Genomic DNA, 25,925 nt, shown 5'->3' on the forward strand with positions numbered 1-25,925 from the left:
GGCTGGGAAGTGGGGCAGCCCTCCAAGGTCCCCTGAGAAACCTCTCAGGAGGTCTTGGAAGACTGCACTCTTCCTCTGCACCCTCATGCCGACAAAAACTAAAACAGGCCTTGATCAGAAGTTTAGTCCTGCTTTTTAAAAAAGGTCTCACTTCAAGGTTAGAATAGCACAAGGGAGCTTAAAACATGGCAAAAATGCAGTCCCTAGAGGGCATTTGGGGGCAAAACATTTTTTCAATCCAAGAGCCCTGAAGAGACACACTTTGCCCAACTCTGGTTAAAAGAGAAGGAGGTAGTGCTGGGAGGAAATGAATCATTGATCTGATAAGGGGCAGAACTGTCAGCTAATAGCTTTATATAGCTGTTTGCATAGTACTGGTGTGCTTGTGAGCAAAGATGAAAAGGGCATGCTGCAGGAATACAGATTAAGTGTGCCATATTAATTTTCTTGCCAAAGGATGAAGACAGCAAGGGCTAGGATCCTGTTAAGGCATAACGCACTTTTTCATGGTTGTGCAGTGCTAGATCTTTAGGCTATGTCTGAAGCAAGGGGTAGCAGAAGAAGATAAAAAGAGGAGGAGATAAACTACTGGAACACAGGCAGAACCTTGCTCAGACCTTGCCTGATCTTCTAAAAAAAACAAACCAGTATTAAACCTCACGAAAAATAATACAGTGGGGGACTGCACCTAGTATTTCACATGTACAGTCAGCCTTCCACATCCACCGATCCTTTATCCATAGGTTAACTATCCACAATTTGAAAATATTCCAAAAGTATATAAATTCCAAAAAGCATACCTTGATTTTGCCATTTTATATAAGGGACACCATTTTACTATGCCAATGTATATAATGGGACTTGAACGTTCACAAATTTTGGTATCCAAGGGGGTCCTGGGGGAAAAAAACCAATGGATACCAAGGGCCCACTGTATTCAAGTCTCCAGAACCAGTTGAACTGCATCCAAGGGTACTAAAGGAACTCACCAATGTAATCTTAGACCTCTGTCTAAAATCAGAAAATTCTGGAAGAACTTGTGAAGTTCCTGCAGAAGGGAGGTCAGCAAATATTCCAATCTTTTAAAAGGGCAGCAGAGGTGGCGGTGGCGGAGGGGGGGGATTAGGATGACTGAACAGTCAGCCTGACATCAATACCAAGGAAAGTTCTAGAATAGATCATTATACTGTTGGTGTGTGAGTACTTAATGCTCTGATTATTAAAAGTACTGAGTTACTGAGTTACAAGCTCTTTGATCGGTCTTTTTTGGGATAGAGTTACAAGCTTTGCAGATCGCAGTGCTATGGGTGCAGTATTGGTTGATTTCAACATAGCTTTCAGGAGGTCCCCGGGATATTATTGCAGTCACGCTGGGCCAGATCATTGATTCTCAGGCATACTGATATAAGAGAATGGATTTTCCTAAAGTGCTCTAGACAGGTACCCTATTTGAACCAACTATAACTACTTCTTTCCTGGATGTCTCATGGACTGACAGCAGGGACCACCACTTTGAATAGAACTGGAGTAGAAGATGCTACTATTAGGGGAACAGAACTGAACTAAAAGAGTGCTCACTAATGAGGAACTCCTCACCCTCAACAGAAATTACAAGTGGAGTGTTGCAGGATCCTGTTAATGACTTGGGTAAATGAAGAGACAGCAGTACAGTGGTCCCTCCACATTCACTGGGGTTAGGAGTAAAGGACCTCCATGAATGTGGAAAAAATGCAATTAAAACAACACTATTCTTTTTACCTAAGAGAAAACCTCTCTAGGAATCTCCAAGTCCTCCAGTGTAACTCTATGGTCAACATCTGCCAGAAATTGACCACAGAATCATGTTGGAGGACCTACAAATGCCTAGAAAAGTGTTTTCTCTAGGAACATCTAGGTTCTCCAGCACCTAAGAATCTAGAGATTCCTAGAGAAATCATTTTAATCAACACTGCAAATAATCAAATCCACAAAAGTCAAAGCCACAAGTGTGGACAAACAACTGTACTTCAAAAGATAGACTGAGATTCAAGATGACCTCAACAGACTGGAGAACTGGGCCAAATTCCCTAAACTTCAGCAAGTATAAATGTAAGCTTCTCTGTTTCAACAGCAAAAGCCAGACTGATAGCAGTATGAATGAAAGGATCCTAGTAGAGCTTGAACAAAACATAATTCAATAGTTTGATACAATGATCAAAGAAGCTAATGCAGTCCTTGGCTGCATCAACAGATGTACAGTGTCCACATCAATAGACATATTTGGACCACTCTATTCTTGGACACCCTAGATCCTGTACTAGGAAGAAGGCAGGATATAGATAAAATAAAATAATAATACATAATATATATTCTGCTTTGGTCAGATTCCCACGTCCAGTTCTAGATGCCACTCTGAAAAATAAGCTCCATGAGGAAGTTGAGTATGTTTGATATCCAGAAATGAAGACAGAGATGAACAAGGAAAGTGGAGAAAGCTTGTTTTCTGTGGCACCACATGGTAACACTGAAACCAGTCCTGTAGCAGTATCTTTAGTTGTATTGTACTTTACAGGTAGAAGATGAATTTTGTTGGGGGGGGGGGTTATGTATGTCAAATGTGGCTACACCAGTCATTCTCAAACTGGGGAGCAGGATCCGGGGGGTGGGGGTGCAAGAATTGCTCAAGGGGGCACGAAATTTGGAGGCTCTGATCCCTTCTCAAACCTTTTTCTCCTCCTGGAGGGGAAGAAAAAGGCAAAGTGATTGCCTGGAACCTCTTATAAAAACATTAAATATAAGTGTGTGAATGAAAATACGCACATTAAACAAAATATTTTTATGCATATACTATGTTGAGCGGGGGGGGGGGGGATTATATCTCCATGTAGATGTAATGGGGAATCCAGTTAGCATAAGACCTAATCAAATGTTCCTCACCCATAGTTTGTCCATCATGTGAGGACAGGAGAACTGAGTCCCACCCCTCTGTCATTGGTTTTGTCATGTGATGCATCTGCAGGGAAAAGGGTCCTAGTCCTAGAAAATGAGGAGCTGTGCTTGTATGGAAAGTGTATGTTTAATTGGAAACCTCTCTTTTACAGATAAATCACCTTCTATGTAAGAGAAACAATGACAGCAAGACTTGTCAATCCCTCTGCTTGTGTGATGAACAAACAAAGGTATAAAGTAATAGGATGACACTACCAAATGCAATGATGAAGCATATGGATACATTTGGGCTCCATTTTCAGAAGCTCTGTAGCTCTGAACAGTACATGAGGTGAAAAATAGTAGGGGAGGGCTGTGATTCTTATTTCCTGCTTCCAACCTTCTTAAATAAATCTGGCAAACAGTCTTAGAAACAGACTGACAGAGCAGATAGATTTAGTGAATTTCTCATTACGATGCTTCTTATTCTTATATTAACATTTTAGTGTACACATAAATCAATTTCCCATATGTATCTTACTTTGATTCCAGGTCATATCTTCAAGTAAAACTTGAGCATCCACTGGCCATCCTTGTGTTAATTCATGGTCTATGAGAAAACAGGAATACACACATTCAGTTCCAATAGCGTAAAACAAAAATGAGGTTCGAAGTTCATAACATTATCTAAGGTTGCATCTGCACTGCAAAAATAAAGCAGTCTGCCACCACTTTAACTGCCATAGTTCAATGATATGGAATTCTGAGATTTGTAGTATGTGAGATATTTTGCCTTCTCTGTCGGAGAGCTCTGATGCTTCAACAAATCAAATTCCAGGATTCCAAAGCTTTGAGCCATGGAAGTTAAAAGTGTTGTCAAACTGCATTATTTCTGCAGTACAGATGAACCCTGAGCTATGCATCTCACTGTTGGAGAAAACATAGATAACATAACAGACAGAAACCTCTATTTTCTGCATTATTGGTAGATGTAAGCCAAACAGGAGAGACAAATCTCAAGACAGTTCTTGGCAAATAAGTTTTCTGGCACAATAAGATTTAGGGGTTCAAACTTGTTCTAATAATTTAGTTGCATATGCATGTGTGTCTGTGGAAGTCTAATTTAATCAGTGAGTAATACTGGTTTTTAAAGCAACAGTGGCACAAAGTCATGGTTCTGTTACTCAACAGTAAGTGTAAATAGGGTTTTTTGTGGGTTTTTTGGGCTATGTGGCTCGCCAGCATCTGTGGCTGGTATCTTCAGAGATGCTGGCGAAACGTCAGGAATAAACACTTTTAAAACATGGCCACATAGCTCAAAAAAACCCACAAAAACTATGGATGCTGGCCATGAAAGCTTTCAACTTCAGTAAGTGTAAAATTTTATAAGATACCGCATTTACTGGAGCAGTATACAGAGACAACACAAAGCCCCAGTTACACATTGCATACACAAGAAAGGCTAAAGATTTCTGAGTCCTGAGTCTGCTCTTGCATTTCTAAATGAAAATCTGACAGCATGTTTTGGGATCCTGGTTTATGAGTAAATTATTATTCGATTACGGCATTATTTCCCCCATTCAGACACAGTGGCAAATTATGAACTGCTGAACAATCAATCTTTTTTAAAAGCCAGCAGAGAGAAGGAGCATGCAGTCCTGAGGCTTGACACTGCCCATGCACAGCACATCCAGCTATGGTTTCCTGGTACATCTAAACACAGTCCAGCTTTATTCTAGCTTTATTCCAGATTAACTGCCCTACTTTGAAAAGTTACAATTCCTCTTACTGTATCTGTTGATAGAAATGGAATCAGCATAGCTACAATTAGCCTCTGGCATACAGTCATTTCTGTGGACTGGATCTTACATTTTTCTATAGCCCTTTAAGTTAGCCCACTTTTTCCTATCTCAAAAATAGAGCATTGTTTGTTTGTTTACATCTCACATTTTCCTCAGCCCTAAAAGTCAAGGGAGTTTTAAAAATTTAAATATAGAGAAAAGCTCACATACAAAAGTTAAAAAATCAATACAGTTGTCACTCCACATTTGCAGATCAAGCATTCACATATTTGATTATTCGCAGATTACTGTACAGTATTTGCATCCAAGAAACTGAATGTATAAACATTGCAGTACTTGGGGTCAGCAAGCTAAAGTAGATCGAAGAGGGACATTCTGAGTCAGATAATTACACAGTGTTTGACTCAGGAAATTAAAATCTAAGAAGAAATGCAGTGGCATTAATACTGAGAAGAGATACAGCAAAAGCAGTCAAAGGATATAACACAAAGTCTGACTGAAAAATATCAACATAACCATAATCCAAATTTACAGTCCAACTACAAGGGCAGAGGAAAAAGAAGAAATTGAAAGATTCTATACTGAAGTCCAAAAGGAAATTAATCACACACCAAAGCAAGCTTCTTGTTAATCATTGGCAACTGGAATGCAAAAAGTAGGAAACAGGCCAAAATCAAAGATTTCTCTCTTTTTTTAATGGCTTAGGATCAAGAAATGAAGTAGGGGAATGACTGAATTTTGTGAAGTCAACAGTTTGTTCATCACAAACATATTCTTCAAGCAAGCCAAGAGGCAACTCTATAGATGGGCATCACCAGGCAGTCAATATAGAAATTAAGTAGACAAGTTCCATTCTCCCTGTAAAAACAAGACCAGCAGCAAATTGTAGCACAATCGATAAATTGCTAATATCAAAAATTAGACTAAAGCTACAGGAAGACACTAACTAAACCACTATGCCAAATTACAAGCTGAAAAACATCCCTGTAAAATTTAAATGTAATATAAAAATAGATTGACTGGGAGCCAGAAGAACTCTAAACTGAAGCCAGCAACATTGCCAAAGAGGAATGCAAAAAGACAGTATCTGCAGCCAAAAAGAAAGAGAAGCCTCAATGGATCACAGCTGAAGCTCTTCAAGCAGATGATAACCAAAAGTAAAAGGTGATAGAAATTGAGTCAGAACCCTGAATGCAAATGCTCAGTGAACTGGGCAAAAAGACAAGAACTATTATAATTATCAACGCAGAGAAATAGAAGAGACCACTTCAACAAGATGCAGGAAATGAAAGGAAATTTTAAACCAAGAATGAGGATCCTCTATGAACAGCAGGGGAACACCTTAAATATTACATGACCAAGAAGCAATAAAAAGATGATGGAAACAATACATTGAAGAGCTATAGAAAAGAGATGAAATTATGACAGACTCGCTTAGGAAAAACCGTTTGAAGATAATCCTACAGTTTTAGAAATGGAAGTGGCAGCTGAACTCAGGACACTTGAGAAATAAATCACCAGAAACAAATGGCATACAAATAGAACTGCTTCAAGCTAAAGATAAAATCTACTGTAATTCTAACTAAACATTGCAAAAAATATGGAACACAAAACAATGGTCCATAGGAATGTTCAATATACATTCTAGTCCCCAAGAAAGGGAACACCACAGATTTCAATAACCACTGGACCATTGCATTAATCTCCCATGCTAGCAAACTCATGCTCAAAACCCTACAACAAAGACTTTCACCACAGATGGAGCAAGAAATGCCAAATAGGGTTCAGGAAAGGAAGAGGCACTTGGGATCAGACTGCAAACATATGTTGGATAACAGAGTGTCTAGGGTCTGGCTGAAGTGGTCCTTCTTCGAGCTCACACATGGGGTCCTTTCGTACTACACAGTTACAATGCTATGATTCCTCCTTAACTGGCACACCACACCCAGTGGAACCCTAGTCCAGGAGCACTATACCTCTCTGGCTGAAAATTCTAAATCTCTTCCTTAAACTACAAATCCCAGCACTGTACAAGATGCAGCCGTGGCAGTTAGAAGAATCACAGTATTATAATTGGAAAAAATGTCTTCTCCTTTTACATGGACCAATAAAGGTTCATAATAGGTCTGTCCACTGTCTTCCATGAAGTGTATGTATTCCTTTGTCTAAGCAGTACCTATTGGTAAGCATAATGTCAAACAGCTACATACAAACAGTATATCCACACCATTTTGAAAGAACTTGTCTGTTTTAAAAATGTGAGACTGGATTAGTCTCCTTTTGCACTTTCTGTTTAAGCTCCTTGAATTTCTGACTGTATCATTTGTATTAGTAACCAGACCCAGCAATATGATATACATGTACAACAATTCTACACAAATAGTCTGTAGACATCATTCCTGGACATAGGAAATACCATCAAAAAGGAGAAGACAGCTAATTGGTACACCATGTGATTTTATGCTGAAGACTCCGGGTCCCCAATCCCTTCCATTTTCAGTTCAAAGCAGCATGTAATGTGAAAGCCCTCTCCCTAAAATTTGGAAAGCTGCTGTCAATCAGCGTAGACAAAACTGGTATGAAGGACGAAGTGTCCGAACTTACATGATACAGTTTGACATGATACAGTCTATTCTAACTTAGAAAGTCTTATTTGGAAAACATTTAACAAAGAAAGACCCCAACTTTGTTTCTCAAACTATGGCGGGTTACAAACCGCCACTTGGGACGTCCACAGGACGTCCCATTTTTAAAAAGGGGTGTCTCTTCTAGACACCCCTGGCTCTAGTACAGACTCTGTCTGTACAATATGGCGCCGGCCGTTTCACACGGCCGGGGCCATCTTTACGTATCGGATGCTGTGCGTCCGAACGTGTTGCGGCGTCTGTGATGTCGTGAATGCGCCCCTGGCGCCTCGCAACATCACAGAGGCGCCGCAAGAAGAAGCTCCATTTTCCATAGCTTCTGATAATCTCCAGTTATACTAGCTCATACACACACACACACACACATATATACAGAGAGAGAGAGAGAAAGAGCGAAACACAGTCAGCCCTCCTTATCCATGGATTTTTTATCCATGGATTCAAGCATCCATAGCTTGAAAATATTCAAAAAATATATAAATTCCAATAAGCATGTCTTGATTTTGCCACACTGTGTAAGGGGCAGCGTTTTACTATGCCATTGTATTTAATGGGACTTGATTATCTACAGATTTGGTATCCAGAGGTTCCTGGAACCAAACCCCTGCAGATACCAAGGGCCCACTGTATATTTACACTGACATCTTCAAACATGACTTACAATTACTTTGCCTCATAGTAATGTAGTTATAGACTACCTTGAAACTCAGTAAGTATGTAGATTATCACACTATACTCTTATTGCGCTGCTATTCCACTATTAGTGCTCTGGCTGCCTTCTGTTGCATTGTGGGATTTGCAGTTTAAGAAGGAGCATTTAGAATTCTCAGCCAGAGAGCTCTTAGGCCTCACTGAACTACAAACCTCAGACTGCAACAGGAGGCAGCCAGAGCAGTAAAAGTGGAATAGCAGCACTATTAGAGTGTGGTGTGATAATGTGGTGTACTGGTTCTCACCATCTAATCTTGGGTCCTATACTAGAATACGCTCCAGCTTTTTCTCCAGCAATTTGGAGTTTCTTGACAATTCAATCTACTTTAAAAAGGGCACTCCTTTTTCTTCATTTACAAAGGCTACATCATGCTACTTCCTGTTAAAGTTACTCATTACTTTGTCTGATACAGTTACTTCAGTTTATTTAAAACACACGCACGCACAAACAGATTATCAGAAGCTATGCTGATTTTATTTTTACCACACATCAAAGAAATCACAGACAGAATAGGGAAACTGGTGAGGAAACACAACCTGCAGATGATCTATAAACCAACCAAGAAAATCCAGCAAATGCTGTGAAGGACAGGAGGGACCCTCTTGCGACGGCAGGAGTTTACTGCATACCATCCAGCTGCAGACAAGTCTACATAGGGACCACCAGACGCAGTGTGCAAACACAAATCAAAGAACATGAGAGACACTACAGACTGGGTCAGCCAGAAAAAATCAGCAGTAGCAGAACATGTTACAAACCATCTTGGGCATAAAATGCTGTTTGAAAACACTGAAATTCTGGACCATGCCAACAACTATCAGGTCAGGATGCACAGGAAAGCCATTGAAATCCACAAACACCTGGACAAATTCAACAGGAAAGAAGAAACCTTTAAAGTAAACAAAGTTTGGCTACCAATCCTGAAAAACACCAAAGTTAAGACCCATCAAAATGCAAATGAAAATGACCCAGGATCAGGATTTTCCCCCAGCAGACAACGGACCACTAATTAAGAAGACACAAATCCTCCTTGCATATCCTCCCATCCCAAGACCTTGCCATTCAACAACAGAACAATACACAGATTAACATGTAAATCGCTCCTCCCAGCCTAGAGTCACACAGTATATACATACCCTACTCACTTCCATACCAGCATTCTCTGAAGATGTCAGCCACAGATGCTGGTGAAACATCAGGAATACATTCTTCTAGAACATGGCCACATAGCCCGAAAAATCCACAAAAAACTATGGATGAAACCTGTGAAAGCTTTCAACATTACAGTGTATTATTGGCAATATCCAGTTTTAATCACAACTCCCTTCTATCACAAAATTTAATGTTCTCTCAAGACCAAAACATATTTGTGAATTACCTCAAAAGATTGTTGAGGGTTTCCCCACATAAACAAATTATTGATGATGGAGTACATATCATACCTGCATATATATTTCAGATCTCACATTCCTGATCAGCTTTCTTATGCCTTTAGGAAGTAAGTTGGTAATGGCATAATGATTTGAAGGTTGGACTATGACTCTGGTGATCAGGGTTGGAATCTCCACTCGACCATGAAGACCCACTTGAGTTTTCCCCCTTTGGCAAGCCACCCACAATCAGCCTTCAGAAAATCCTGTGATAGGTTTGCCTTAGGGTTGCCATAAGTGAGAAACAACTCGAAGGAACAAAACAACAAGCAGCATAAAAGGGGATGGGACAGAAAGCATAAGAGGAAGATGAGCAGATTTGACAGTGAACACTACGGAATTAGCAACATTAGTAAACCAATCAATATATTAAGAATTAACATGTGAGAACATTCAGCAACTGACAGCATACTGAAACAGTTTCTTTTACCTTCTTTATAAAAGATGCTAATATAATGACATCAAGAATCGCTCCTCTGTACACTTACAAAATACACATATCTTGAGGATAAGAATCAAGTTTGGACTATTGGGAATTCCTTATTTTTTCAAAAACTAAATGGTTTTTACTATGTAATACAAGTAAAGATATTTAATCACACTGTTGTGAAATATTTAAAACACAGTTGTAGCACAGGTATAAAATGCATTTTAAGTATACTCATATTAATCCATGGTATTTCACTTAAATGATTTGTGGTAAGGGAAGCTGCTGAACTAAGCCTCAAATCAACAGCAATATATGCAGGAAATTGCCAACAACTAGTGCATCTAATTTGATATTAAAAGGTTGAACAAAACTGGCTGGTAGACACATTGCTATTTTGCAGAGTCAAGAAAACTGAGGTACACATTCTGTCAGGCAGGGCACAGATTCTAAAACATTTTGGAGTACACATTTTAGAACAAAGGTTACAGTGACAGAGCAGCCAATCTGACACCACAGTAGTTAACTATGAATAATGTATTGGTAGTGAAATTAAACACTTATTTTAACTGCCCGCATGTATTGGTGAAAAAAATCTAATTAGCACTTTAATATTAAAGCATGATTTCTCCCCATACCATTCATTAATTAGCGGCCGATTAACTAGTATCAAGTTGGCCTGTGGTCTCTGCCTCCTTTTTGCAACATTAAATTGTGATTCTAATTTTACCTGAAATCTACACCATACATCCCCAGGGGCTGAGTTTCATCTAAATTAATCTTAATGAAGGCAATTAAAACAAATCAGACAAGTTAGAGATAATTACTGGATCAATAAAACCTCTTTGACCTAACCTATTCTGAACACCTCTAGTACATTAAATATAGATTAAAACAAAGTTAACCCATTTACATCTAAGATTTCACTGTTGCTGAAATAAAGAACGAGAATGAAAGCAACTTTATATGTCTGTTATCAACTAATCCAGTTGTTAATTCTGTTGAATTCTGTTGTTAATTCAAATCAGAAGGTGAAACACCTTCAGTGGGACTAGTCAATGACAGAATTTTTCTTTGTTAAATTTCTTCTATGCCCCCCCCCCCCGACTATGAGTCACATGTATAATCAGTCCTTCTCACAGTACATTAAGCCCCCCATATCCATGGATTTGGCACCCACAGATTCAACCATTCATGGCTTGAAGATATTTTTAAAAAATGAATTCAAAAAGCAAATTGATTTTGCCATTTTATATAAGGAACACCTATATATATATATATATATATATATGGATTTGAACATCCATGAAATTTGGGTACATATGTGCATAATTTTATTTAGGTTACCATATATATTAGTGTACAAATTGACCTCATGTATAATTCTAGGGAAGGTTTCAGGGTCAAAAATGTGTTTTAATATGACCCATGGATAAGCCGAGAGTAAAACTTAGGGGGCTATAACAAAGGATTGAAAGGGGAAAACACCACTTCTGTCCCTCCTTCTCCTTCTCTGGACCTCTCCCGATCACCGAAGTGGAGCTAAAAGAGGTGTTTCTTTGATGGAAAGAGAAGGCTTTCAAACTGGACTGGGAACCTCTTTCATGCACACATACACAGACACTCCTGCCTCAAGACACAAACAGTGGGGCATCAGTTGGTGCTTGTTTCAGGACCTTTCTAAGCAGTGCATTGTCCAGAATATAAATTGACCCAGGATTTAAGGGTCAATTTGGGGGCATAAATTTCTTGATTTATAGTCAAGTATATATATGGTAGTTCTGATGCTATTTAAAGAACATGTGCAACAATATATTATAACTCTGACATAGTACATTTTCTTTGTGTAAATTGCCTTGGCTCTTCAAAAGTGAATAATAAAAGAAACAAAAGTTACCTTTGTTCTCTTTAGATCTTAATTCCTTATCTGCTTTTGGAATAAGGGACTGTAAAAACCTCCAGTCCTACTGTCTTGGTTCCTGGGAGCTAGGTTTAACTTTCCCCACACATACCTGCTGCCTCCGTAACACCATCATTTTCAGAACCTTGGCAGAAGCAAGGGGGGAGCCCACCTCCCTATCAAGTAACTCCCCAACTTGATGTCCCTTTTTCTGATAGATCCGTTCCTCAGCTGTTTTAATTCATCTGTAACCCCAGGCCTTGATTTCCCTCAGGGTACTTGACTCTGAAATCTTAAATACACAAATACAGACCTTCCTCTCAAGGTACAATCACCAACACATCCTTGAAAAGTGATTTTTTTCTTTTCATTCTTTTTTTAAAAGAGAAAACAGTTATTACTAGACGTCACAAGTTCCAGCTTCAGCATGCCTTGACCCAGAAACAGATGAACGGCCCTCCCTCCATTTCAACTACCACTACCCTGGCCTTGGAGGGAGAGAAGAAGAGGCAGTATCTGCTGGACTTGATCCCCTTCCCCACTGCCATTCCCTTCTCCGTTTGTGCCATGTCTTTTTAGATTGTAAGCCTAAGGGCAAGGAACTGTCAAATTAACAATTTGTAACCCACTCTAAGAGTATTTCTGAAGAGCGGGGCATAAATACAATAAAATAAAATAAAATAAAAATGGCAAAAACACAGAGAATTACCTCCCTGGGAATCCCTTTAAGCTTCAATATAGAATTCATATTTCTGGAAGAGAGTTCTAAAACAATGACCATAAAGAAATGAAAACCTGATTGCATGCAACTCGGCATCCTAATCAACTAAAATTGCATTGTAGATTTCAACTTTTCGTCCTTGATGAAGTAAAACAAAAAACACTAGAGCCACACGGCTGGCCATCAATGTTCCAACAACTCAGCACAGCTCTTTCTTCTCATAATCAACAAAGAAAAAAATAATTCCCCCGTCTTATTCTTTTCTAGAACCCTGTCCCTCATATGGTCTTAATGCTTTGCAGGTGTTGAGAGAAGGCTATGGCTAAGCACTTGTACTGTCTAACCAAATGATGTTATTCCCATCTTATTTCATTGCAAAAATGCAATTCTGAAATTGTTTATGTGGATATCAAGTCTCATTGATTGAACTAGGACTTCCTTCTGAAGAGTGAGATTTATAGCCTAAGATTTAGAAATGTTTTTTTTTCCTATAGGACAACCAAAAGCAGCAAAAATTTATAATGATTAGACACATCCAACCATAGAGCTGTATAGTTCAGAATAATCAGACTAGGAAAATGTCTACTTTGCAGTTGCATAGGAGTTAATTGGTGTCCAGCAGAGATCTACTATAATGATAGTAGAATGAAGAGACTTGCTAGTGTACTTACACTGGATCTCTGGCTCAAATTGAGGTACACGGTTATGGCCAAAAAACAGTAGCTGAAACCAGAGAACAGAAATAGGCATCCTAAAGACCACCAAAGCTTCCAGCACCAACCCCCTGGGCTAATCAGTGGCACCAATGGCTTCCAGATTAGGGATGGACCTGCTCCAGAGCGGAAGAACCACTTGGATGCACAACTGTTCACACAATGAGAGATTTCACAAGTGCTGGAGTCTGGCCTTTGACATATATACTGGTTATTCTAAATGTCACAGGTCACAGTAACTTCACAAATCATCCTAGGAACAATCATAAAGACACAAAGCACTCCATTTGAGAGACAAAATCCAAGAACAAACCAAAGGCAACTCACCTAGCCCTATGAAGATCAATTCATTTTATGACTAACTAAAAAGTAAAACTTGGGTACTGTTTGAGATTGTCATATTCCAACAGAGATGTAACCCTTTCATCTTCTGCTGCCTCTATACTTTTTTTAAATGACTGTTCATTTTAATCCTAGCTACATCTAGGGCAAATATCCCTCGGCCTGAAACATCTAGAAATCAGTAAGTGTATTTGTTTTATCAATCACAGCTAGAGCCCACTCAACATTCAGGGATTTAATCTGAAATTATAACATTATGCAACTCTCACTATGCTGTATTTTATCCTCTCTTTATAAAACTGCATGATAAAAAAAAATACTATGGAGTGAGATTACAGGATTTCAACCATATTCAACGGACAGCAACACAGTATTCAAAGTACGGTGGAGCAGTGTGGTAAACCAATTGCCTGTACCCACAAAATGTTTATTATCTAGGTATAGCTATTTCTAGATGAATTTTGACTGTACTTTGTTATTTGAAAAAGAGTATTTAGATGAACTGACTGTACCCTTTAATTTGATAAATATGTAGATTAATTGCTGCATTTTATTTTGAATGGATTTGCAGCTGAGTTTTCTTCAGTGCAGCAACTAATTCTCCAAGTAAAAGTAGCTTATCTATAAAAGGGGTAAAAAGCTCAAATTCAAGATTAAAAGGATCTGTAGAACTGGAGACCAGGATTCTGGGTAACCTTGGGCAAGTCACATGCTCTCAGCTTCAGGGGAAGGCAATGGCAAACCTCTGAACAAATCTTGCCAAGAAAACCCCATGATAGGTTCGCCATAGGGTTGCCTTATGCCAGAAGACTTGATACCACACAACAAGAAATTGTTTAAGCAACAGGTTAACATTACGTGTGGCCTAAATAACCGTAAAGGTACCAGATCCTTGTCTGTTCTTGGAAGCTAAGCAGGGTCAGTTCTGGGTAGTACCTGGATGGGAGGCTGCCAACAAACACCAAGTACAGTAGGCTATATTTCATAAACCAACTCTGAGTATTGTTTGCCTAAGAAAACCTTAGGAAATTTATTGGGTCGCCATAAGTCAACAAGTGACTTGAAGGTGCACACCCAAACGTAACATTAGGTAGGCTGCTAGAAAATTGGTCAACAGTAAAGACAAATCCAACTGAATGTGAATCAGAGCCCATTTCAAAGCCTGTGCCCAAAGCAATGCTTGTAACAAATAAGCCGTTTTTCCTTGTAATTTACTGCATCTACATTGTGTCATCGAACATTGTTGTTTTGAGTTGTGAAGGAGCTGCTATATTCTGAGCTGTAGAGTAGTAAAGGCAAGCTTCTCATGAACTAACTGTAAACCAACTTTGAAAAATGAATTGCTGATAAAATTACTTGAAGCCAGGAGGATAAGGCAACATCTCATCATTATGTTTCCTCTTGTTCCACCTGACCATAAAACATGTTCCTTGAAGGAGTAAGGTCAGTCCTTTCTTCATTGAGTTACTACAAGTTAGTTGAAGCTGCTACTTGGTTAGTTGAAGCTGTTATAGCTCAATGCTATGGAATTCTGGGAAATGTAATTTTAAAAAATAAAAATACATTGTATAATAGGATGATAGGATTGTTTACTTTTTCTTTTGGTCTATACAGAGGCTCCATACATCAAGAACTTATTTATTTGCCATCAAGTTAGCTTCAATTTATGGTGCTCCTATGTGAACTGAAAAGAACTGCTGCTATTAAACAATAACAGCTGCTAAATTAGTATAGGCAACTTATTGACAGTTCCCAAATGTTTAGATTTAAAATAATTTAAAAGACAAAATAGCAACAATATAGTATTTTGCAGTCATGGCCATGTATATTACATATAAAAGAGCAAAACGTAAAAATTTGACAATGAGAGGACAAATTAATGACTTGAGTTCCATTGGGGGAAAAGTGGGGTATAAATAAAATAGTAATAATAGCATTTCATTGAGTGATCAGTTATACTGGAGTGGATAGCAGCATGAGATATGGGTGACAATTTTCACTTCCTCCTCCGGGCCATACAGATGGCACATCAGAGAGTATATTCCTGTTTACAGCTGTCATTCAACATTTTTCTGGAGTTGGAAGTTTGAGGGAGGGGTGAGCCCTGTTATTGGATTTGCAAGCCATTTTAGCATGTACAGCTAGCCCTCCATATCCACAGATTCTTTATCCATGGATTCAACTATCCACAGCTTGAAAATATTCCAAATATATATAAATTTCAAAAAGCAAACCTTGATTTTGCTATTTTATGTAAGGGGCAACATTTATGCCATTGTATATAATAGGACTTGAGTATCTATGGATTTTGGCATCCATAGGGGTACTGGAGTCAAACCCAGGGGATACAAGGGTCCACTGGATTTGACATTTTGTTTGGCCAAACACCACCTGAAAAGAAATTAAATGGGCTGGTCTGGGGGGTTTGAGAGAGTGTCAGGGGACTTTGGTATATATGTCCATAGGCTGTACTTTCCCCAGTCCTATGTTATAAAAACAAATAGAAGAAAACAAAGCCAACAATGTACCCTGATATAATGACCATAGTCAGACAGGATATAAATTGGCTTCATGAGATGTGTCTGTTAGTAAATACCTTACACACACACACACACACACACAATATAGTGCCATCATGGAACGTATTAGCACTGAGCTCAATTTTGAGCTCAAACTATTTCAGTTTACACACACACATTTCCATTAGGTTAGATATCAGTCGATCTTGGAACAACTGGAAGTTGTTCCAAATTGGCTGAGATTTCATCATGGAGCCCTGGAAAGGGAAAAACATAAGCAGACATGCATTTATCACAGAATAGGAGCAATTAAAATAGTAATATTAGTAACAGTAGCAACCGGCAGCAGCTTTGGCCTAAATCCAATGTCCAGATTTTTGGGCCCTTCCCCCTGCAGCCCCACGTGATGCTGAAAACCTGCTCTGGGAGATTTCCCAGTCCTCTGGATCAGGTTTTGGGGGCATGTGAAGGACTGCAGAATGGATGGAGGTCACCCTCCTCCTACAAGTTACCTATAATGCTAAACACACCACACTCATTCTCAATTTATGGTTCTAGAGTTGTATTAATTACAAAAAACCTTGTTATAAAACATGTAATCTGAATTATTTTTCTTGGATGCAAGGTGTAGCAGTTTGTCAGAAACTGGCAGAGTCTGCCATGTGTTTTGATGTTGTATTAATTTGCTTAATATAGTGCATAATGGGTCCTATGCTTTAAATGTTAAAGAGCAAAGTTGTCATGCCCAGCCTGGAGGACATCTCAGAGGACTCAGAGGATGAGCCAGAGCCCCTGGGACTTGAACCTGTAATTGGGGAGCCTGAGGCTGGCCCTAGCTCTGCTGGAGCAGAGCCTGTGGCCCCTCCAGAGGTTCAGTAGCCAAGTCTGCCTGGGGCCAAGGCTGTGGACATAGAAGAGGATCTGGAAAGTGTGCTTATCTTCAGGGAGCATCGAGCCGAAAGAGAGGGCATTCGAAGATCACAGAGGCTTTATCAGAAATGCGTTTGTGATCAGACACACCTGAAGGCCTGCTGCTTGCCTATTTAGGCAGCTGGAGCATGTATGCCTCTTTGCCAGTGGTTGTCTGACTTTTCTGTAGGAAAGACTCTATCTCTGGCTCCTGTGGCTTCTTGGAAAAAATCCTTGTTTCCTAGATTGCTGACTATCTTGATTATCCAGAAACCTTGACCTTGGTCTACCTTATCAACCTGCCTAATACCTTGAATCTCAGACCGTCTGACAACTCTTTTGGTAATCCTTCTGCTGATACTGCTTTGAATCTCCAAGACTGTGCATTTTCCATGTTACGTTGGAGTATTGGGGCTTTGCTCCAGTTTTTAGCCCCAGAATTCAGCTTTGTTCCACTTTCCACCTTCTTTCCCTGCCTTTAAAGAGGCTGGAAGGTGTTTTATTTTGCCCATATGTTTCATCCCATTATCTCTGGAATTGGCCTTGCATGATTAGCCTGCTCATTGTGTAGATGTGGCTGGCCTACACTTTGAACCATTAGGACTTTGCTAATAGAGCCTTCCTGATCTTAAGCAAAATGTCTCTTGAGCTTCATGTCTAACATAGGGTTTGAACATGGATCTCCTTGGTAACTTTCATAGTCCTGTACTCTGATCATTGCACAGCACTCTTTTTGAGTACAACCAGTTCTGCAGACACTATACATTAGCAAATGGAAGTTGTAAATACAATGAACGTACACTTACTTATTTATAGAGTACCTTCTATATTTAGATACAGTATCTTTATACCTTATCTCAGCTGATGTAACTTCAACTTTGTCAAACATGCCCATTTCCTGCAGTTCAGTAAATCAGTCTTCTGTAGTCAAATAGCAAAACCTTTTCAGCATCTGAAGAAGTTAACTGTAAGACATCTACAGGCAAGAACTATCATCATCCACAAACTTAAGCATAGAATAAGCAATGCCCCATGTGACCTTTATTTTGATTTGTTAACAAATTAAAACATCTCTATACCCAGCCTTCATTGTTTGCCCCTCCTATTTCACACACTTTGGTCTTTGTCTCTACTTTCTTTTCCCTGGGAAAATCTTCCCACATCTGTGCATTCTTCAGCCAGGCAGTTATGTTTTCTTTGAACTAACAGTAAAACGCTATAAATCCAGTCACTCCCAATTATATACTTTTGTCCAGGAAAGCAGCCAAATGCTGATAAGCCAGTTAGTTCTTAAAAAATAACCCCCCACATAGCAGAGTCAGTGTAAGCAACACATTTTCGTGCCGGCATATAAACAGCCCAGTGCCAGAGCAAGGCTGCAGCAAAGCAAGAGTGAAAGTGCGAAAACTCCAATAGATGTAATCACAACATACACAAACCAGGCAGTCCAACAGGGGGGCATGGTATCACCCAGCATACCAATGCACCAGTGCCTTGTACTGGCAGTATATTGCATGTGTGACTATGTGGCCGATCAAAAGGGTGGACATCCAATGGAATGGCATGTCAATGGGACGTGGGAGATAATTCAAGGTTGCAGGCAGTGTGTTTGATGGTGTGCATGCATGATGGGTAGGCAACAAAAAAAAAAAATAAAATAACGACAGAGTGTTTCTTGAGTGTGGAACACCCACCAAGGTGGGTGTTCAGCCCACCTTGATAGTAGGCCATACAGACAGCAGGTTTTCAACCCGCTTTCAGAAAACACAGGATCAAGCTTTTTCCCGCCCATCTGCTCTGGCCCAATGTCAAAAGACAGTGCAACAGCAAAGCTCTCATATTCTTATCAGAAAGTAAGTCAAGTTAAGATCTTAAGCCACAGTAAAAAAAAAATCTACTATTCAAACCAATAAAGTCCAACAGAGAGCAAGTGAGTCAATGAAAGTTATATCCTAGAGAATTTACACAGTTCAAGTCCAGGCACCAAGGGGTCAGTCAGAGCAAGTTTAGGGATAGAGACATGTACAGTGGTGCCTCGGGTTACGAAATTAATTCGTTCCGCGGCTAATTTCGTAACCCGAAAAACCTTCGTAACCCGAATTGCCATAGGCGCTAATGGGGAAAAAAGCCGCGGCTCTGCCGCAGCTCCATTTAAAACAGCGCCGGAGTTTTTTCGTAACCCGAAAAAACTTTCGTAACCCGAAACAATAAATCCCTATGGGATTTTTTCGTATCCCGAAAAATTCGTAACCTGGGTATTTCGTATCCCGAGGTACCACTGTACTGATATTGTTTCCAGCAGCTTCTCCAGACTGCTTGAGCTACCCTAGCCACGCAGTCTCAGCTTAAGGCACTTCAGCATACATTCTCTCCAGAAGGCATTTCTCTTGTAGAGATCCCTCCCAGGGAGGCCCCTACTACAGACGATCCTCCATTGTACAGTTTTTCACTGAGTCACTTCAAGCCTCTCTCTTCTTTTCATATACCACTGCTCTGCCACATTCTTTGACTGAGACTGTGCTCTTTGCCTCTTCAGAAAGAGATCTACCACTTTCTCTCTTGAAGGATCAGGATCTTCAAAGTTGGCTTGCTCTTCAGTGCCATCTGCTCCTGGAAGCTGTAGACCAGTGGTCCCCAGTGGCTACTGCCCTCTTTCTTCTTGGGCAACAATCCTAGTGCCTCCCTGGGCATATTTTTTGATATTGGGTCTACTGTACTACTTCAAATTCAAAACAACCAATCTCAGTTGCTGCTCCCTTTGCACCAAGTCACCCAGGGATCAGCGACTGAGAAGCTTCTTGCTTGTGCCAGTCTTGTAGCAAAGGCCAGCACAGGCAAAGGTCTTTTTGATTCCTGTTTGACTTGGTACTCAGTCACTGCTCCCTTTGATCCTGGGCGCAGCGACTGAGAAGCCTCTCACCTGTGCCAGCCTTGCTGCTCAGTTGCTGCTCCCAGGCTGACCAGGTGTAAGGGAGAAGCTTTTTCCCAGAGAAGAGGGATTCTCAGTCCTTCATTGGGGAAGAGAAAGGTACAGCCAGTGTGTATGGGGGTTTAGGGAGGCCACATACTCTGGACTGGAGCCTGGTGTGGGCTGGGAAAGGGAGAGATGTTATATGCAGGAGTCACTCCAAGACAAAGGACTCTTTCCAATAATTCAGCGCAGATACTCCTTCCCCAGATACATTATTTTATTTATACCCCTTTCTTTAGAAATGCTCTCAGAGTAGAAGACATGTCTTCTCCACACAGCTTCAAGTGTCCCCTCTCCCACAAAAAATGGTTTCTTTTGTTACCTCTTCTCTCACTCCATCTGATGAAAGAAAGCATGATCAGCAGCGCAACTCCAGCCTGCTAGCCATGTCCCAGCCCAGCAAAACTCACAAAGCTTGAGCAGGGTCCCAAATTTGAAAGCTCTTTTTTGCCACCACCATGTGCTCTAACACTTTGCTCTAGTGTGTCCCAAAATGGTGCCACTCTGAGGCACAGAAGCGATGCCCTGTGCCCAAGCCTGATGAGAGTTTACCAACTGCACCAGTAAGGGAGTGAGCTCACATGGGCAGGCAAAGAGCAAGAGATAGCACCACACAAAATGATCAGCGAGGCTATGTGGTGGGTTTTTTTTGTTGTTGTTTTGAAGACCTTGAAAAGAGGTTTCACGCAATCTTAATCTCCACCATGCTCCTAAAGGCTGCTGGTCTTTCCTGCTCACCAATACTTTGACTGAAGCCCCCCCCGCCCCCCCCCCCTTTCCCCCTCAACACCCCCTACTGTCCCACTTCTCCTTCACCCTGGAATCTTCCATCGCCCTCAGATGAGGCTAGCACCCACTTTATGAATCACTGCTCTGGATCATCCTCTAAAGAGGATCCCTCTACTAAGGCATAACAATGGGTGACCTTGATCTAGATGCTTTAAGTCAACCTAACATACCTTTAAGGTTGTTATGAGGACAAAATACATGGCACACTCCACTATGAAGGAAACATGGGAGATAAATGCAATTAGTTAGCTAAGAAGAAATGTACAAGATTATGAACAACAGAATTAACTGAATTTATTACAGACCACACTGGTATTTTACCACATTATTACTTCTGCATATAGGGCCTTAGCCATTAGGATGACTTTGGTTCTCGAAAACCTCAGATAGGATTATTCTATAATGAGGCTGTTATGAAGATGAACAGAGGATGTAGAAATTTGACAGTTTTGTGTAAATGAATGAAACTACTAATATTGCCCACTGTACCAGATAACAAATACCAGACTGAGGCCCAGAACAGAAGGGGTCAAATGAAGCAGCTTCAGGCCACTTTGGAGGTGTGGCATTCCAACAGTGCACACCTCCAATGATGCCAGAAGCTGTGCTGAAGCCCGCTCTAGTCATTTGGACTGAAGCAAAAAGGAGCAGGAATAACCCAGCTCCTGGTGGCACAGGTTGTCCCCTGTGTCTGCAGCCCACTTTGGGGTTTCATGCCCATCTGCTCTGGCCCATAGTGACTCATTTCCCATGTTAAGAGTACCTTCCCAGATAGAAACATGTCATCAAGCAGAGATTACTAAGAAATGTCAGCTCCCTAGATATGTAAGGGTTTTTATTGACTTCCACCTTAATATAATAGTACTATCATAGACAGGTGCCAAGAAACCATGTGAATGTATTTTAGAGGTAAATCTCATTATCTTCAAAGGAACTATTCCCAAGTAGATTTGGTTAGACAGCACAAGAGAGAGCTCTTCTCATGCTTCTGGTCTTTCCTGAGGCATGAGGTTTACCACTGCACAGAAAAGAAGATAGGCCTTTGGGTCTGAGGCAATGATGTTCTTCCTGTGTTCTCATAAAATCCTCTTCTAATATTCTGGTGTTTTCCCTGTCTTTTGATTGTATTCATAGCTGCTTCCACCCTATACATATACTACTGAGTGTCAAGTCATTTTTATCCACTTATAGTCAGTCTTGTCATTGTTCACCCCATTCTCAGAAACAAGGGCATTTCTACAGTGTAAGGGCTCTGCACAAGCCAATTAAAAATCAAAATTCTCATCATGCTAATATAGGGAGACAGACTATGCATTTGTGATCAACGTTAGCTTAGTCATTGCAATCTTAATACAATACTTGTATACAGTGCTAAATCTATTAACCTAACTCATTTGCATGTGCTTTTGAAATTACATAAATAAATCAGCATCCAATTTTTGACACTGGCCTAAATTTAGTTGCTTGTGGCAATTAGAGAACACCCACCAAATCAATATGATTACTTACCAACTTACCTTTGAATCAATGGATCTACTACAGTTGAGATTAGCAACTGCATTTAGGTCACTGGATTTAACAGAATTGAACAGAACTATTTAAATAATAAATAAATAATACACCCAATTCCTCTTAAGAAATCAACCTTTTTAAAAACAGTAACATATTTAATACATCAACTGTAACTAAACTTAAACCTGTATCTCAAATGCAACCCTTCTTCCATTCCACCATCAATACTGGCGCTGCAACTAAACAAGCTTACTTTTCAAAGACAATCAACAGGAAGATTCAACCAGAACAAATTTTCCCTACTCTACTAATACAAGTAGATCATCTCTTAACTTTTTAAAAACATCAAAGCTGAAAGAGTTTCACATATCCAAAACATAAAATCAAGAGCATTTAATTGTCATTTTCTGCATTGCTTATAAGAAGTTAAAAATTAATTGATTGAACTGGTTATTATACTAAGGAGTCTTTTTAAAATACAACCAAAACCAAATGAGTAAAATCAAACAAATTCTGCCCATTTTTACACAGTGGACATTTTCTCCAAATTACTAGTTTTAAGTAAAATCCAAGTACTATTTTTCATTAAGCAATAAGCCATGTAAGTTCAAAAATAAGTTTTCTCATTTAAATTTTGAAATTTAACAATACTCAAAATAGAACACTGTAATAAATCAGATGGCAAGTAATTTATGGTCAAAAATAAGCTTGTACACTTAAGAATGTTATGCAGTTGATTATATGTATCTCCCAGGCAATCTGACAAAGCCTTTGTTGCTCAAATAAAATTGTGGGAAGTCGAAACAGAATAGAGAAAGATTTGATGTTGTGCCAATGTACAATGGAAGGGAATTCAATAACATGCTGCAGAGACAGGGAGCTTTTATCAGACGCACTGAAAAGTGATGGTAGCTACACGTCAATGCTGGGCCAGAGAGTGTTACTGGAGAGTGCGACTGAGTGTTTTCCCCACAGGCAATACGCTATTATTGACTCCCCCCATTAACATGTAGGGTGGATATACATTTATTGAAGGTTCTAATGGAAGGCTGAGGGACTCCTATCCTGAGGCCAGAGCAGAAAGACAGCCTATCACTTCATGTAATAGTAGCCCATGTGTGACAGACCTGACCTACATTTCCCCCTTTCTTTCTCACAACAGCCTGTCACTGTTTTAAGATGCTATTTTCTGAGATGTATTTAAAAAAAACCAAGGGAAGAAAGAAAGAAATGCATGCTGGAACAGTCTGGTTAATATGCTTTGCTGGAGTATTATTTATAACTTGTCTCTCAAGCTATACAAGTAGAATAGAAGCATTATGAAAAATACCCTAAAACATAGGAAATTATGGTGAAAAAGATACATTTAACGATTATGAAGCATTTATATAACCATATTGTACACTATACCTTTGGCATAAAATATATAGCTAGAATGCAGCACTGGACTGCAGCAAGAGACATAACTCAAGTAATTAAGAACATTTAATAAAACCATTTTAAATACTGTCAAATGAAGAACGGCTAAACTAAGTCATTATTATCTAAATTCTGCATTAATTAGAATTAGTAGTACAACTCCCACCTAATGCTTTGTCAAAAGTAATTTAATGTTTTTACTGTCTAATGGATGTGTAGTAATAAGTATAAATAATGTATCTAAATATGGAAGCGAGATAACAGCAAATGAGGGGTTTCAGTCGAACAAAAAGCATTTCATGAAAAAACACCACTGAGCAACCATTCCAGCTCCTGCTCTCAAGAGCTGCTGCTGCTGTTGCTACTACAGCACTCCTCGGCAGGAACCTACCACGCCGCTGCAGGTCATACTCTTTTTTTGTCTCTTCATTCCCTAGAATTTTCCACGCTCGATCAATTTCGATGAACCTCTGCATGCGCGCCTCCACTTCTCCTGCTGGCACATCTGTGCTCTGTTTGTCTGGATGATACTGCCAATCAAAGGAAAGAAGAGGAGGGGGAGAATGAAAGGGGAAATCAATAGTAAATATGAGATCTATTTTGAGGTGTATGGAAGATATAAAGGTCTGAACTACAGTGCCAAGGAAAACAAACAAAGGAAACAGCATTGGCCGCAAGAGATTGCTGCCAGGTTAATTAGACCACTGGAATAGCAGCAAATACACCAGTGGAACAAATGTCACAATGTGCACTGACAGCATTTTCTGGATAATTTGCTGATGGAATCATTGGTCTTATGGACAATTTACCTAGAAAGAATGACTAATGCAAACAGAAATAGGTGTATGCAAATAAACACAAGGTAGGAGTAAGGGAGAATTATTCAGATACAACATTAAATTTGTTAGCCAAATATAGAGAACAGAAAGTTGTTCTATTGTTACTATTTACTTAAAATACTTTTTAAAAAAGTTTTTATAATTGAGAGATACCATAGATGACAGAGAACTCAACATACATTTGTCATATATGTAATTCTATTTTTGAAGCTATGATTCACCATCTTTAATTTATTCCAATCCAATGAATAAAAAGCCCTTCCAAATTCCTAAAGCCATGGGTCACTGAATATGACATTATGTGCTGTTTTCAGTTTTGAAATAAGTATTAGAGGACAGAGATACAGTAAAAGGTAACATATGCAAGGGCAAAATGGTACAATAATATTTTATTGTTTGCAGTGATGTTGTGAAACACAGCACTGTACCATTTGTTAGAGTACAGCAACAGAAACCATCTTCCCAAAACAACATCTTAGTGCAATCCTGTTTGCATCAATGCTTGCTCTTTCTCAACTTCTATTTTTACATTAAGTTGATTTGAATCATTTGTTATACTATGGTTATTATACATAACTATTATTCAAATGTGATGAATCCAATTCTGAGGAAGTCTCATTCCCAATGAAAAATGTATACATACATCTATTTATATTTATAGTATTAAAAAAGAATGAGAAATATAGCTTTACCTGATTACCTTTGCCTTCACACTTGACAACCTACAAGTATTAGCTTAACAAAGGTACCTGAATATTTGAATTATATCAATACAAATAAAAATTAAATGGCTAAAGGCCTGTAACATATTACAGAATTGGATCATAATGGCCAGCTATTCATTACTTTCATCACTTGATTAAGCAACTACATCTGTACAGTTATTGAGAACATGAACAGAGGAAGTTCCAGATTGTTTCCCCATAGGATATACTTCCAGTATCTTTTCCTAGCATCAGGGAACTGGGGGATAAGGGATAGAGATAGATAGACATCTATTCATCCACATCAACTGTTTTTCTTTTGTCATGTTACCCACATAAAGGACTGAACACATGGAGACATTTCTGTGCAAAATGGGCTACAAACAGAAATAACAACAACAACAACAACAACTATTTATGTTCCACCTTTTCCTGAGGGAATCAAGGCAGACTACAACACAAATATAACAATAAAATATCATAAGAATATAAATTCGCAATTATAAACAATCCCATATCCCAACCCTCTCCCCAATCATAAAAACATTGCCCAAAAAGCAATAAAATGGAGATTAAACAACAAGATAAATTAAAAATTTCAAACACATATTTGAAAATTACAGGTAGAGACAAGTATCAAGATAGCTTGTTGGTCATTTTTCTG

At 39.3% G+C, this 25,925-nt stretch overlaps 1 protein-coding gene across 3 annotated transcripts in view; it reads right to left on the reverse strand.

The window, feature by feature from the left end:
• The window catches only part of DNAJC24 (DnaJ heat shock protein family (Hsp40) member C24), a 78,719-nt gene that overhangs the window by 17,588 nt on the left and 35,206 nt on the right, over window positions 1–25,925 (reverse strand). For all 3 annotated transcript variants that reach the window (XM_042475444.1, XM_042475434.1, XM_042475454.1), the window contains exons 3-4: window positions 24,110–24,248; window positions 3,449–3,517 (exon numbers count right to left, since the gene is read on the reverse strand). In XM_042475444.1, the coding sequence (XP_042331378.1) occupies window positions 3,449–3,517; window positions 24,110–24,248 (208 nt within the window). The remainder of the gene's footprint in view (window positions 1–3,448; window positions 3,518–24,109; window positions 24,249–25,925) is intronic.

The sequence above is a fragment of the Sceloporus undulatus genome, chromosome 1, assembly GCF_019175285.1.
Source record: "Sceloporus undulatus isolate JIND9_A2432 ecotype Alabama chromosome 1, SceUnd_v1.1, whole genome shotgun sequence".
Taxonomy (NCBI): Eukaryota; Metazoa; Chordata; class Lepidosauria; order Squamata; family Phrynosomatidae; genus Sceloporus; species Sceloporus undulatus.